A 16,072-nucleotide genomic window follows, 5' to 3' on the forward strand; every position below is an offset into this window, starting at 1 on the left:
ATATTACGAGTGGAATTCTTCAGTCTGGATTTACCGCCACGTCTGTAGATAATTATGATATATATAAGTATATATATCCAAGATTTCTTACCTTCTCCTTTTTCTTTCTTTCTTACAATTTTTTCCTTTCTAGAATAATAATAAATAATTCTTATACAAGAACAGTAGGGCACAGCGGAATGGTTTGAAGTTGAAAATATATTTCTAGTAAAACATGTCAAGGAAGTTGCTTCTTCATAGAATTTTATTAAGAATGCGCATATAAAAGGACAGTTGGAAAACGTTTCTATAAACAGTTCTTACGTAATTCTAATGTGTGATGGGTAGACCTTCAAGTGCTAGGTCATTTATTATTTAATAACTTGGCCCTAAACGACCGTATGTTAAGGACAACACCTCAAGATGACCTGCATCCACCTGCCTTCTAAGAACATTGTGGTCATATAACACGTTAATGCAAGCATTATTCTCTGTCTTATTATTGCAATATGCGTCTTCAATAATTTATTACTTTATCCTGGTATAGATGCCACATTAATGCGCACTATCATTGGTTAACAATTAATCGTATAGATATCGCTGATAATGAAAATTTAATTTAATTTTACTACTCAAATAAATAATGTTTTACTAAGTTGGAGTACGAAAGCACTAAAGTGTAGATACGATAATGCTATAAATCAGCTTTATAATTCTTATTATTACAATTAAATATTAGAAATCAAACATCCATAAGGTCGTTATTAAGTACCTACCCTGATTTGGTAATATCATGAGCAATTGCGAATTTTATCATGTCTGTTGTGCATAGTGCGATGAACTAAGATGTGCATACGTGCCTCGATGAATGTACTCATTTCATACTAAAGTTATTTCGTATTTATATTACGTGTAGAGGTCAAAAATTATGCATTGCTATCCAATTGATTTTTGCCCTTATTAAATTAGCATGTCTATTGTCTAATGTTTGATTTATACGTACAACAACAAACTGTATTCTATCAAAACAGGATGTTTGTCATTTAATACATTTTTATGAAAATCAACTTACATTTGGCACGAATATCTACATATACAAAATCTAATACAGCGAGTTAAATCCGGTGAACGTCGGAACCTAAATGATGTCATTCTGTGTCTTTGGGTTAAAAATCGGATTCGCTCTAGAAACTATGAACATTCGATTATATTAATATTGAGGCTCAATTGTGTAATTCTTTTTGTTAACGTTATATATAATACTTAAAGTTTAAATGTAATAAAAAAAAACCTTTTTTTCAATTCCTAAAGAAGGATGTGTCTTTAGACATTATCTTTTTATTCTTCTCTTGATGACATGGATATATTTCGAAATATAGCCGATTCACGGTTTCTGATTTGCCGTGGATTATTCTTCACCAATGATATGATGGATATACACGATAACAATACACGATATCGAACTTGTTACATATTAATAAAGTACTTGAATATCATAAACAATGGGTGGTATTTCGACATTGATACGCACGTGTCCAACTAAGATTCGCCTACGTGGCTCCAAGCCTATAATATCGAATGCAAAATATGTGAATGTCGACTGGTAAGATTATTGAAGTTATTTGCTTACGAAATACATCCTATTGTGTTTTATCGACGCTACTGAAGGAACTGTGCCGCCGCAAATTTCGATTGGGAGCCTTGATGTCCATCAATGTTACCGCGACTTTGAACTGCATTTTGTAAAACACAAAACTATTTTTATTTATATTTTATTCTACAATTAGCCGTAAATAAAAGTGTTTCCTCACAGTGAAAAACCACTGAACATATTCATCATCATCATCATTATCAGCCTATATAATGTTCCCACTGCTGGGACACAGGCCTCCTATGAGGGTTTATTGAACATATTATGTTCATGGAATTTTTACCGGATTCATAACAGTCATTTTTGAAAGGTTTAGACGTATAATTTGTTGAGGTTTTGTCAAGCCACTAGAGAACATACCTACATAGAAAACCCAAAAAACAACAAACATTTACAGTATTAATTGCTATATGTAACTTATTTTTTATTTAAATTGCATACACACAGGTAATCAAAGGCAACAACCATATAATTATATGATTTCTTCGATTATTATAAAACACGATTTCAACACTAGCTTTCCGCCGGCGGCTTCACCCTTGCAATTAAAAGAAAACAAACTCAGATTCAGAAAGCCTATCTGTGTGTTTTCTCAGGTCTAAAACTATCTCTATACCAAACTTCGCCCAAATCAGTTCTGTGATTTAGGCGTGAAGAAGAGACAGACAGTTTTACTTTCGAATTTCAGAATTTATTATCAGGGATTAACAGACATCGATAGATTAACGAATCATAGCGAAGCATTACAAGTATTTAATTTGTCACAATAATTAATTCTCCACACTGGTAAAATTGATGGTTTTGAATAGTTGAATAGATTTAATTTCGTTGATAAATGACGTTGATGTATTCATACAACTTGCATTAGAATTATTGGTGTTAAATACTTCTCAAAACATGTTCTTGGCAAGAGGTGGATTAGTGAGGCTTTATGTGGCCCAACCGGCAACGAACACAATACACGATACTGTGGCAAATGGATTTTCATCACGTTGATGTGTTACTCAATACAGACAAAGCGTAATATGCATTTTACTTCAAAGTTTTAGTGGATATGTGTGTGCGATAAAATTGTCTTTTTGAAAGAAACATATAATATTATATACTCATGTCATGCGGCATCTCAGTTTGCTCGTGATGATGCTCGCTGAAAAGTAAATAAATTCGAAACGCCGGGATGAATATCAATCTTTAATTTCTTACCGCATAATACATCCTCGTAATACATGTTATTATAAAGCCTTCCTCAAAAAATGGGCTACCTAACACTGAAATAAATTTTCAAATCGGTCCAGTGGTTCCTGACATTAAACTTTTCAACTTTATAATATTAGAGATAGATTTATGCTACATCTATTAAAAAATGTAAGTAAAAAATCAACTACTTAATAAGTATTTATCAATGGACAAAATCTTATTTAAAACGGTTATTTTATTCAACCTTTATTTATTTGACGTGTCAAATCGCTAAATGCCTAAAACACTTTGTTCGTTTTAAAATAGCAATGCCATCAACGTTAAAAGCTATTGATTAAGCGCAAAACAACGTGTCTTTATTTTTATTACATTTATTATTATAATTGAACAAGCCACGAAGCTTATGGAATGAGAGGCTTTGATAGATGGCTTCGTGATCTCACAATGTATTTCACTTACCTCGAAGCTTCCGGTTCAATCGTTACTAATAAGAATTTATGCATTAGTTATGAAGGTACCTATATCATAAACATTTATGTACATGCTCATACATAATATTAAACGGAATTTTTCTTTTTTTTATCGAAGTGGTTTTTGTGTGTGACATACGTAAGTTTCTATTAATTTAGTTAGTTAAAGTAAAAATTAAATTGCATTTATAAGATATGTTTCTTACATTGCCCATGAAAAAAATATATCTAGGAGATAGAATTTATTTAATTACGATTTTTTTGATTTTATTATTTATACATGTCCAATGGAAATTCGTATACACATTTATTGGACCCTGATTTGTTCTATTCCACAGTCCACTTATTAATTTGATCAATTTGTCATAGACAAATATATAAGTAGATTTGATTGTTTATGACATGTCAAGGTTTTCACCATCTTCCCAGTGAATCACACAGTGTAGGTGTCTCAATGCATATTGTTCGGGGCTATTAGGCAGGTGCTTTATTAGTTATTAAACCTACCATTTGCACATTATGAGTCATGTCAGTCAGTTTTTAGTTGAGTATAAAAGTCGTATTATCATAATAGATGTGGTTTATTTATATTAATTATATTGTATTAATATTAGAATTATGTTGAATTTTTTCCTTCATACTTTATTATATACACGTGTTTATATAACCAATCAGTAAAAAGTAGATCATATCTTGAAATATTGAATATATTTCAAGATATGATTTAGTAAACATAACATACATTATTATTATGGAATCTTAATTAAAGTCTAGATATCTGATGAATACACACGGCATTTGAAGAAACATCTAAAAATTAAATATGTATTAATACAAATAAAGGACAGATCAAATGTCAAATAACTCGATTTTCTAGAACTTATTAGTTTCAAGCTTTCCTTAGCATCGAATAGTCGCGATTTGATGATAATTGAATATAACGATTTATGATGGTGTCTGAGGTTAATTGATGACATCAAGAATCTAGGAGAATGAAGGTAATGTTCTAATGATTGTTTATTTCCTCTAATTAAGTAGATAGTAATTTTCATTTTAAAACAATAATTATGCCTCTAGGGACATATGAACTTAGCTTTATGTCTTAAAAAGTCAAAGTCACCTTTCATAAACTTTGCATATACTCGTATATATTAGTTTTCAGATGCCTTGGTTATTTTAAAATTCCTTATGTATTTTTACGAAAGTGTGTTTGTTTGTCATCGACGTCCGTAGCGAGTTTTTGATTTTGTATCTGGAAATAATTAGGTGAGAGAGTGATACAGGCTACTTTATACTGTGGAAAAAAATCGTATTCCTATGAAAATTCACTTTGACTACGCGGGGGAAATAGTATCACTTACATTTTGACTTCATCCGTGGTAAATATGTAGCCTTATTTTTATAGTGGGGAAATCTTGCATAGATACCCACGGCCCCCGGGGATGGAGCCGTGGGTTATGTCGGATTCTTACCGACCCAAACCCCACTGTGTTCCATCGAGCCGCTTAAGCTAAATTTTCCATATCATTTTTTTATTATCGTGTTATTTTCATGGATATAATATTAAAAAACTCACCCGTAGTAAGACTTGCCCACGTGTACAATAAATTCACTTGCGTCTCGGAAGACATAGACATTTTTTAGTCAATCGATAGCGAAGTTCCGATCTGCAATTATTAAGGCAATAGCCGGTAATTAATTTTCAATTTGTATTATATAATTTTAATTTAACTAATGTATCACACAAAGTTTTTGTTTTGTTAATTCTTTAATATTATTTTTGTTCTATCACACTTGACGTTAACGTGAATGTTGTAATTTCCTATAATTGAAGGTGCAGTAATCTATGAATGTGGCAGGCTTTTTTGAAAATGTGAAGTGTGTCCTTTGTTGGAAATTCATTATTAATAAATAAATAAATAAATAAATTAGTTTACACATTCAGAATGAACATTAATTTTTCTAGGTTTTGTAATGTTTCTCACCTCACATATCATAATTAGAAACCTTTTAGTATTTATACCTTATTGGAAGCTTATGCAATGCTCTTAAATTAAGTGATTTGACCATATATAAAACAAAAATCTCTAGCTGCGAAGATGATTGAACCAAGGTCACTTATATAAACGTGAACAATAAAAATTCTCTATAATGATCATTTTAATGGATTGTGTAATAATGACTGGAAATCCTGTTGCCATTAATTTTTTATTACTGTGGATATGGATTTTATAGAAAAGGTTACTTAAGCAAAAAATATCTATTCTTTATTTAATTGTAATTTTAGCTCAAATCAAATAAGTTATATTAAATTATTATGTTTATTAATGGATTTATATTCATTATTTTCATATGTTTGTACTTAGTTTTTAAAAATTAATCCTGCATTAAATGATTTTTCGACATAATCATGACACACCAGCAGTAACCTGCGTCTTCACTCGCGTGATACCCTGTTAATACGTAGTACGCATCTATCTCTGTACCAAATTTCATACAGATCACTGCAGAGGTTTTTGCGTCAAAGAGTAACAAACATATACATTTTTACAAACTTTCGCCTTTATTATATGTAACCCGCGCCTTTATTGTATGACCGCCTCCTTCGTACAGTGGTTAACGCGGGAGTGTAAAACCAAGGGGTCCTGGGTTCGAATCCCGGTGGGGACGCACAAAAAAAAAATGGTCTTGGTCTGGCAGGACACAGAAGGCTGATCACCTACTTGTCTATAAAAAAAATCGATCAGTGAAACAGATGTATATCATCTGCCCCATACCACAGTAGGGGACACGGGACTTCACTTATATGTAACCCGCGGCGTCATTAGCGCGGAACCTGGGAAAAAAGTAGCTTATTCAGAATAATCTATTTCTGTAGTCTCAGTACCATGTCATACAGATACAATAAGCTGTTTTCGCGTGAAAGAGTATCAAACATCCATACAGTCAACCATACTTACAAACTTTCGCATTTATAATATTAGTAAAAAAATTATAAATTTATCGAATATATTGAAATTATGTTCGTTTGTTGTCTAATCTGTTTGAAGAAAATCAAAATACCATTATTGAAGAATATAGCGCCTCGTTAAACTACGTTCTCATTTTTTTAGATGTTTATTGAATAATCAGATTATTCACACGTTCCAGTTATTACATTCTGAATACATTAATTAGTTATTATGTACTCAAATATTTTTTTAATATATAGCAATCGATCAGTGTTAAAAAAATACTAACGTAATATAAACCATCAAAAATCTATCTTATATTTTAATAGATAATTAAAATGGATTTTGAATGAAATAGTAGACACTGCGTCAGGTTTATGATGCAAATGGCATTCACTAAATATTTTAATATTGCAATCGCCTAATGCCACATCATTACAAAAAATGTACTTGAACTTTATGAATACAAGGTGCAGATGGTAAACAGGATGAGATCGTGATTTATTGTGACCAAAATTGGAGCATTTGCGATTTAATCCCACTAATCTTTTAACCTTCCGGGTTGAATAAATTATTTTAAAAAATCTAAAAAAATATTTGCTTCGGAACAGATTTAATGCACATGCCACTGCCAATAAATTAGAAGTGTTTAACTGGCCTATTATGATTTTATTCGCATACACATAGATAAAAAATAAAATGCAAATAATGTTTTATTATATTATATATAGTTTTGGTATACCAATGTTCATTCAAGTTCATATTACAGCGCCGGTGGTAGTTTGCATTTCGCCGAGCGGTGCTCATCAATGATATTTGCCATAGGTTTTAGTCTTCATTCCTAGTATTAAGTTTTTTCAGTAACTTGCTATATCTATCTTCTGCTATTACCGAACAAAATGTTTGTTCATTGAAACAACTAGGAGTTATCTTTTGCGTTGTGCATTTTGTCGCCCCTTACGATATTGGGTTCCTAGAGCACCACTCGCTCTATATCAAAAATAGCAGTATACACATAACTACACTAAAAAACAAGTTTTCGAAAAGTTATTTATATATTTGTCTTTCCATATGTCCAGATGGAAAACTATACCACTGATCTACAAAAAGAGTGACGAATGTTTGTGAATCAACAATCGCATATATGTGTCTTTTGGAAAGAAATATAATTATCCTGAGATCTCAGGAGCACCTCTAAAAATAGCATCAAAACATATTGCATAATTGTATTAAGTAGGTGCACAGTCTAGAATATCGATGTTAATCGAGCTACAGCTCACAACCCACGATTGGCTTCTAATACAAGCAGTTATAATATATATTCTGAACGTGATCTTACTGACTTACCTTATAGAATTATAGAATTGATGTTGTGTTAAAACCACTTAGAGCTAATTTAATATGTACATTAGCATTGATTAATCAGTAACCTTAAACTATATTCACATTGTTCATTCACATAATTTTAAGAATAGCTAATTTCTTTAACATTTACACGTACAACATGTAGTAAGGATTTTTTGGAGTGTACTTACAGATTTAGAACAGAAAACGAATCAAAAATAAAAATACTGGTGAAATATTTGTCTGTATATTTATTATTTAGATAAATTTAACGTCATTAATAGTAGTCATTCGACGGTTATTTTATATACAATGGAGGGAAATATCGATCAAGATATCATCAGTGAACTTCAGCTTTGATCGAGAACCAAATTATATGGTATCGACCGGGCAAATATGCGGATGGCATTCGTGTTAATTTCAAAGTTCAAGCTTAAAAGGAACTTTTGTGCCTGTGAAATCAAACAAAGACGAAATGTCAGGTAAAGGTCGTTTGGGTTTTGATTTTATTGTGCCCATTGATAATGTATGGCTTGCGTGACTAGATATTAGGTCGTTCTTTAATAAATCCTTTTTTTTATCAATCACCATTTTTATCATCATTTTTATTCTGATATTCAATGGCATGCTATCTTGTTCAGTAGGGATAGAGGAATAGTTGCTAGAACATGTATACTCATATTTATACTTCTTACAAGCACCTGATTTATTACGAAACAAAAAACTTTACTTTTCTATAAATATATTACGCCTACAATGAAATAGACCATTAGGCACGAAAATTACTACATAAATGTAAACATCATATCGACATTTCTGCTGTTGTAGACGAATTCGTGAGCAGTCGATATTTAAAATGTAATACAAGATGAAATCAGTAACAAAAGTACATAAAACACGAGTTGCACATTAGAAGCTGCTAAGTAGCTTATAACCTCAAGAATGCAGTTACGAGCGCAGTGAAAGCTTTTCGCTGAGCTTCCGATTACATAATAATCTACACGTTATAAATCTTAGAAACTTATGGGTTTTGTTCTTCATTTTAACGACTTTAACACGAACTATATAGACTTTAGCACAAGGCGCGCAATTCTCGTATATTTTATTATTAAAATATGAATAAATAATAGGATTTAGGCATGTTTAACTTTGTATATTTGTATTATACTTAACTAGCTTTCCGCCCGCGGCTTCGCCCGCGTGAAATTCGGTTATATCGCTTTCATCTCACTATTTTAACTCCTTCTACAGCTTCTATTTTTTTTCGCGATCTCAAAATCAGCCTTTGTCCTTACCCAAGTTCATTTCTACCTTCATATCAAATTACATCAAAATTGGTTCAGTGGTTTATGCGTGAAAGCGTAACAGACAGACAGACAGACAGATAGAGTTAATATCGCATTTATAATATTATTACAGCAAATGATACGTAACGATTGAAATACTGTTATTTATGCGTTAATTGAATAGTGTACCTACATCTTAAGCAATTATAACTACTTCCCGAAAAATCAATTAATCATACATGACTAGCGTGTTCCCGCGTAATTCGTCGAGGCACGTAACCAACCGGCCATCGCAGATGATAAATGATTCTTGGTGATATATGGCTCGAGATAAACAGCGTGAAACTTAATAATATATGCCTAGATCGGAATGGCGAAAACGAGTTAGTGTTACTGCTTCAATAATTGGAAATATAAACCAGGTGAAAGCTTTTTATTAAATACAACTTCTAATTTTTAGCAATTCAAACACAAAGAAGTAAAATGTATCAATTTTCATCATATGAAAACTTTTTAACGTATTACAGATTCATTGTCATCATCATAATCATCATCAGCCACAGTCTGAGGGTTCAGGCCATAATCCACCACGCTGGCCAAGTGCAGGTTGGCAGATGTCACGTGTGACCGAGACTTAAAAAAGTTTGTCAAACTTTTTTAATGCCGGTTTCCTCGCGATGTTTTTTTATTATAGATTACAAGGCTATGGCTAATATATATGGCCGTCTATAGAGATTATTTGCAGTCCTTCACAAATCACACATTCACAACAAAATTTTCGCACATGTGATTTAACATGTTTGGTACTATATAACGCAACCAACTAACCAAAACAAGTATTTATCTTAACAATATTTCTATAAATGTATAAAAGCCTTCGATGTCCGTTATGTGGTGGATTATCGAAGATTTATTGAATAAAACTCGTAAATAGATAATCTAATAGAAAACTATGAAGGCCTAGTTGCTTTAAGGTTAATAAGGATGTAGAGGTTAATATATAGTATGTCTTATTGTTTTAAATTTGCTGTATAAAATGTATTTCAAGAGCTGTTAAATGAAATAATATTAACCTGTCGCTGAAATGATAGGATGGTTTATGTAGTAATTATTCACTTTTTTAGCTCAAATGCAGGTTATCGACTCCCAAAACATTTAAACACAAATTAACCTGTGTGCATTTAGTGTTTATTTTATAAATTTAATTTATAACCTATATTTATTAAAACTTACATAACCGATTAAAGATCATATTTTCATGTAAAGTTAATTAATAATTCATAATCATTAACCAATATGTTTTCTTCTTACTTTCTTACACACTCTTTCAATTAGGGGTTAGTAAGGTTATAATCCACCACGCTAAATCAGCCAGTAAAAATTAATATTAATACGCATTTTTTTTGTACAACTACTTCTCAATATTCGTATGGTTAGTATATCTATTAACCGTGAGTTAATCCAACCTGAGCTCTCCGAGTTAGTTGAATCGAATCTGGGATCCAGATGGAAAAGATAAAAATTTGGCAATCTATTGTAAATACGAATAATAGTTGCTTGTTACAAAATAATAAAACTTACCATAATTATGTGATACCCGTTAGCAAAACAATTTGTACGTAACGTTATTATAATCGAGTGTTACAATAGAAGCTACGGTAAGCACGCAACGATTAAGTTTACGTGTTTCCATTGCACACCGTTTTATATCTAAATGTTATAGTTAAACGTTACATATAGACAGGCAAACGTTTTCCCTTAGAATACGTTTTCCCAATTAATTTTGTAACGAAATGCCTGTGTTCTTACTACCGTTTTGCCAAATGGTTCTTACTACCTAGAATATATAAAAAGATGTTTGTGTATTCGGGAGATTCTTTATATTTTACGTATAACTGATTGTTTTTTATTGTAAGGACATTATGATCAATAAATAATAAAAATTTTAAACAATAAAATGCTGTACCAATAGCGAATAATCACCAAACATGTAAAATAATAATGTAGTCTGACACAAAATTACAAATGTATTTTTATATTCTCTTTGATGACAATCTTCCTGTTAGCATCACAATATTGATATTAAAATTAATAAGGCTATATTTTTGAGTCATTTACGAAATATAATGGAAACGAACCTTCTCGTTCATGACCTGGGAACCAGAACATCTCAGTTATATGTTTGTTCATAAGAATTGTACGCTAAAAGCTTTAACTATCCAATGCTGTTTTATATTCTAACATCATTGTTTAAATAATACTTGAACAATTCACCTTCCCTACATTTAACTTTTGCGAAGACGTGTTGGTCCGTTTATATCTTAATTCGAAATATTATTATAATAAATTTTGTGTTTAAGGTCGCGTTCACAATTTCAAATCCAACAAACGCCATATACATTCGGAGAGGTCTACTTCTTTCGCCTGCTTCTTATTTATGCAAATTTACGAATGCTCATATTCTATTTGTATTAATTCCAGCAAGTATCAGTTATGTTAATCCCGTCGTAGAATTTTCAAACTGTCCAATTAAATTATGAGCCAATTGAAAAGGTAACCATCGCTAACCCTTTCGTAATCTATCGTATTGTTATAGTTCAATTTGTTTCTTCTTTCTGGCGAGATTTACCCCGATGTTCATCAGTTAAAAAGATTGCGTAGTGGCCAGTTCACATTGTTTACATGTAATCGGCGCATCGGTCAATGAATGGGAGCTGCTAAATAATTTATCTAGTATCTTCTGGATATAATGGGTTGCGTAAAGCGTGTTCACACGTTTCCACGGCTGTTTCCCACAATGTGGTGCAACGGTGGTGAGTGTCGCCTGGTTCAGTCTTACGCGCCGGCTTGGAGCATTAAGCAGAATTTTTCTACAGTCCTTAATCGTGCATAGTGAATGTGATATATAATTAGTGTTGTGTGTTGTTGTGGTTTGTTTGTTTCGTTCGTAATTGATGTGGTTATATTGATTGGTTGCATGCGATCTTACTTCTGATGTTTTGCACTTCAAAGTTACAAATTTCCAATTCCAAAACTTTTACCTCGCGGACTTGCCTAACGGATTCCCTTATTATAAAGACGTCAATGATACTCATAACGTCAATGTCTTATTCATCATCTCTTCTTTGGCGAATTTAAACTAAATAAAAAAATATACGTAAACTAGAACTAATAAAAATCGTTTTTGCAAAAATTATAATTTATGTTATATAAAATAGAAAGCTAAACATAGAAAATATATTGATAATTAATATACAAAAGTTAAGCATTGAAAAATATTCATTTCATTTTCAATCGACACTTTTACCCATATTATTTTAGTAGGTAAAATAGGCATATTATGTACATATAGCTTTCTCCGTTGCATACAATTGCACTAATCCATGCAACATACTATGTCACACTTTAACGCTCTATCAAGCCATTGTAATAATTAGAAATTAAAAATTTACTTCTATGTTTCACTTATAATAATTATTTTCCGCATAATTGTGAAAAAACATTGTGAATATGTAGCAAGCTAGTGCAGCGCCAGTAGATAATTAATTATATTAATATCTAGCCTAATCTACAAAAAGTATTAAAGAAGGAAAGTAGAATTTGATGTAGGGATCTTAGGGAAATCCAGGAGAAGTTTCTAAAATCGTAGGAGGACAACTGAGTTTGTTTATTTTTACATTCATTATTTTAAAGCTCTACAATTTAATAATGAAACGATCTCAGGTAGGAGTCTTAACACATACGAGGGAACTCATCAACGATATACAGCAATTACTTTGTTTGGGTTTAATTAATTTGCATCGATTTTTAAAAATAAAATATAAATATATTACGTACCATCTTATAATACTGTTCCTAAACTTTCTGTTATATGATTCCCTTAAATTTTGCCAGTACATATATTGCAATATGTATAGACTTAAATGCATTTGTGCAGCGACCGCGGTGCTCATTCAATCATAACGCCATAAAATACACTGTACAGAATACACTGTATTTTATGGCTACCGCTAATGATGGCATTTGGAAAGAGTTATTCTATAAACACTGATTACATACTGATCATACATACATGAAAATATAAAGACTATCTTTTCACATGTTTGAATAATAAGTTAGTCTTTAGGTTCATAATCTTGCTAAAAGCACATACTAAGGCTATATTAAGCTAAATAAAAATATTTGTATACAAAAGGTCGCAAAGTTCAAAAGTACTAGCGGTCCGTTACGGCTTCGCCCGTGGTACGTACATAGCCTGTGGCACTCAGGGATTGTAGGTATGTTAACCCAGAATTTTCGAAATCGATTCGGTAGAACCAGAGATTACCCCCTGGGCCCTGCGGCCTACAACAGTTTTAAACACACAAATTCACAAACTCCGCCTCAATAAAATTAGTATACATTAAATACGCATAAAGATATGATGTCCTCTTTAGATAAAGGATTCAAAGTTCGCTTGACGAAATCGGCAGGAATGCCTACCTACACATAGATCAAGGTCTGCCTTTGTTAAAGCGATTTGATGATACAGTGTGCATGCGCATACCGACGATTGTGGTCCCACAAACCATAATTATAGATTTCGCATTTGATCTTCAATACATCTGTAAACATTGAACTTATCGCTAGATCTCTGTAAAGGTTATCGTACTACATTTAACGTTACTGTATGCTTTATAGGAAACCTAACGTTTGCAACAATAAAATTATAGTATAAAAGTATAAAAGTATTATAGTATAAAAGTAAAGACAATATTACTTAATCCAGCTAGATATAGATTCCCACAAGAACACTATTAATGATGAAAGCAAATGTAGAGATAGATTAGGATCAGGAAATGTAACTAAATGACCTAAGAGCTGCATTCAAAACATCTGTTACACTAACGGCACATCATTGCATAAAACACCCTGGGATGTTGCACAATCTTTCACTCTCGATGTAGTTGGACGCCATTGTCGCGCACGCGCTTTACTGAGAATATTCCCGCGTAAATAGGGCAAAAAGCGCGGGAACCTCGTCAAAACAATAATAGCCAACATAACGATCCGTATGTTATCTACTGAACAGTTTACAGCATTGCAATGTTCTCATTATTTGTTAAGAACTTCATACGCAGCTTTTGTTCACATATTCTTGGTAAATTACAGCGTGCGATTAAAGGTTTTTACGATGTAGGTACTTTTTAATTCTGCGAGTAAATTTACTGTTCTTGGCGCATGTAATATTGTCCATTATTTTTAAACATTTTTGGGTTTTTGTAACGTATATAAAAAGTCACCGTTATAAATATCAAAAAGGTATAATATATAAACTTAACCAACTTTATACGACTTATTTACTTTTACGTAAGACTCTCAAAAAATATGCTTGCAATTACCATCGTTTGACAGGACGGACATTCTATACATATTTTGTTCATTCATCCGCTGCCAAATTAAACAAGTCAATAACTGTTTGTTGCGTGCACAATCGACATAACAACTGCTTCAGTAAATAAACAAACCATATTTTTTCTCTTCATTCAGCCAATATGGTCGTACTGTATATTGTAGTGTTGTGACCACGAGACATGAAAGATTAATTGTGCTGTCAAAATATTTTAAAAGTTATGCCAATAACACTTTTTAAAACCCTGAACAAGATGAAAATTTTCCAATTACTTCGAATCTTGTAATTATTTAAAGCTTACACAATGGTTAATGGAAATTACGTGCTATATGGTGACCGACCAGCCTCGGAGTCAGAAATTGTTGATGATCACGTGCATACAAGAACCGTGGAACGCAAGACTAAACGCAAATCCAACAGATCAGCTAATGATTTACAACGCTCACTAAATTTGGCTCAGAAGTTGGATAACGAGACAGATGCTGATAAATACATCAAGAAGATCAAAGAACCCAGATTACTGCGTTATGTGCCAACCACTGAGGTTCAAGAAAATTATGTGACAGAAAAATTTGAGACGTACGATTTGAAGCCTATTGAAGAACCGATTAAAAGATATACATTTGCTAAAAAGCCCAAGAATCCCAGTGATGGTTCTGTGAATTATGCTTATTCCCGATCGAGCAGTAGTTGTAGTTCACCTAATGGTAATTTGCCGACAATTTCTGAGCACGGTGAACAATATGGCACGTACAGAATACGATCTATTCAGACTCCAACATTGAACGAGGGGATGAGTTATGAATCAAAATTTGATAAATACTTCGCCAGGCCGAGGGATGTTCAACCTTTCAGCGCTAAGGTAGGCAGGATAATCAAAAAAATTAAAAAAGGAGTTCGCTGACCTCATTTCTATGATTACTTACAATATGTAAATTTAATATATATCATTACAATATCCAGTTTATACAGTTTAACTGAATAATTGAGTGTTGAAATACGTAATGTAACGGCACGTAATAGATCATTAGAATAGCACACGTGGCTAGTTTACCCATTACGTACAGTCAAATCATGTCTCTGCATAATTGTGCATAAACTATTATAAACGACTGATTATCTCAACAAAACACGACACATTTATATAAATAAAGCTTTTACATCTGCCTCCGGGCTATTTGCTAGTCAAAACAACATATAATATACCAATTTTCTTTTTGATTCACCGGCTTTATTCTATAATAGGTCTAAATCAGATAAATTATGATTTAACGGCAATAATTTTAGAACATGTGAGACGGACCAATAACGCAACATATTTGAGTGCCCAGAAACTTTCTCTAAGGTCAAGGGGCACGATGATGTCTCATCGCGCACAAGAACAACGCGGGCTTACAGCCGCCGTAATCCGCATAAATTATCAGCATTTTATTGCACTTAACAAAAGTTACGACTGTCATACCCACACGCCAGCTTTCATCCATTTAAATGACATCATAAACATTTTATAATGAAACAATCACGTAACATTATCAAAGATGCTTACAAGTCACGACTCACAGAATTCCAGACGCAGCCAATTTGTGTTTGCAATATTTCTACGCTTATTATGGTAGTGGCATTTGAAAAACTCGAACGTAGGTTAATCTGTTAATAGTAATTATAAAACCTTATAGCTGCGAAGCTTTTGTCATATAAAAACTGTACTAAATAAAATAATATCACACAATTTTTGTTGATTATAAGAACTTTTTTGATACTGAAACTGATCACCCTTTTGATTACCTTTTTTTTTTTTTTTT

At 32.2% G+C, this 16,072-nt stretch overlaps 1 protein-coding gene across 4 annotated transcripts in view; it reads left to right on the forward strand.

Moving 5' to 3' along the window:
- LOC119829265 overlaps positions 1 to 16,072 on the forward strand; it is a 49,458-nt gene that overhangs the window by 24,394 nt on the left and 8,992 nt on the right. Inside the window, exons 1-2 of one of the 4 annotated variants that reach the window (XM_038351684.1) lie at positions 11,680 to 11,808; positions 14,408 to 15,132. The exons of 1 other annotated variant lie outside the window; for it this stretch is intronic. In XM_038351684.1, coding sequence (XP_038207612.1) covers positions 14,575 to 15,132 — 558 coding nt within the window. In that variant the 5' untranslated portion in view covers positions 11,680 to 11,808; positions 14,408 to 14,574. Of the gene's footprint in view, positions 1 to 11,679; positions 11,822 to 14,407; positions 15,133 to 16,072 lie in introns of those variants that run through there. 2 more of the 4 variants (XM_038351685.1, XM_038351686.1) reach the window with 2 other exon arrangements.

This window comes from Zerene cesonia, chromosome 10 (assembly GCF_012273895.1).
Source record: "Zerene cesonia ecotype Mississippi chromosome 10, Zerene_cesonia_1.1, whole genome shotgun sequence".
Lineage (NCBI taxonomy): Eukaryota > Metazoa > Arthropoda > Insecta > Lepidoptera > Pieridae > Zerene > Zerene cesonia.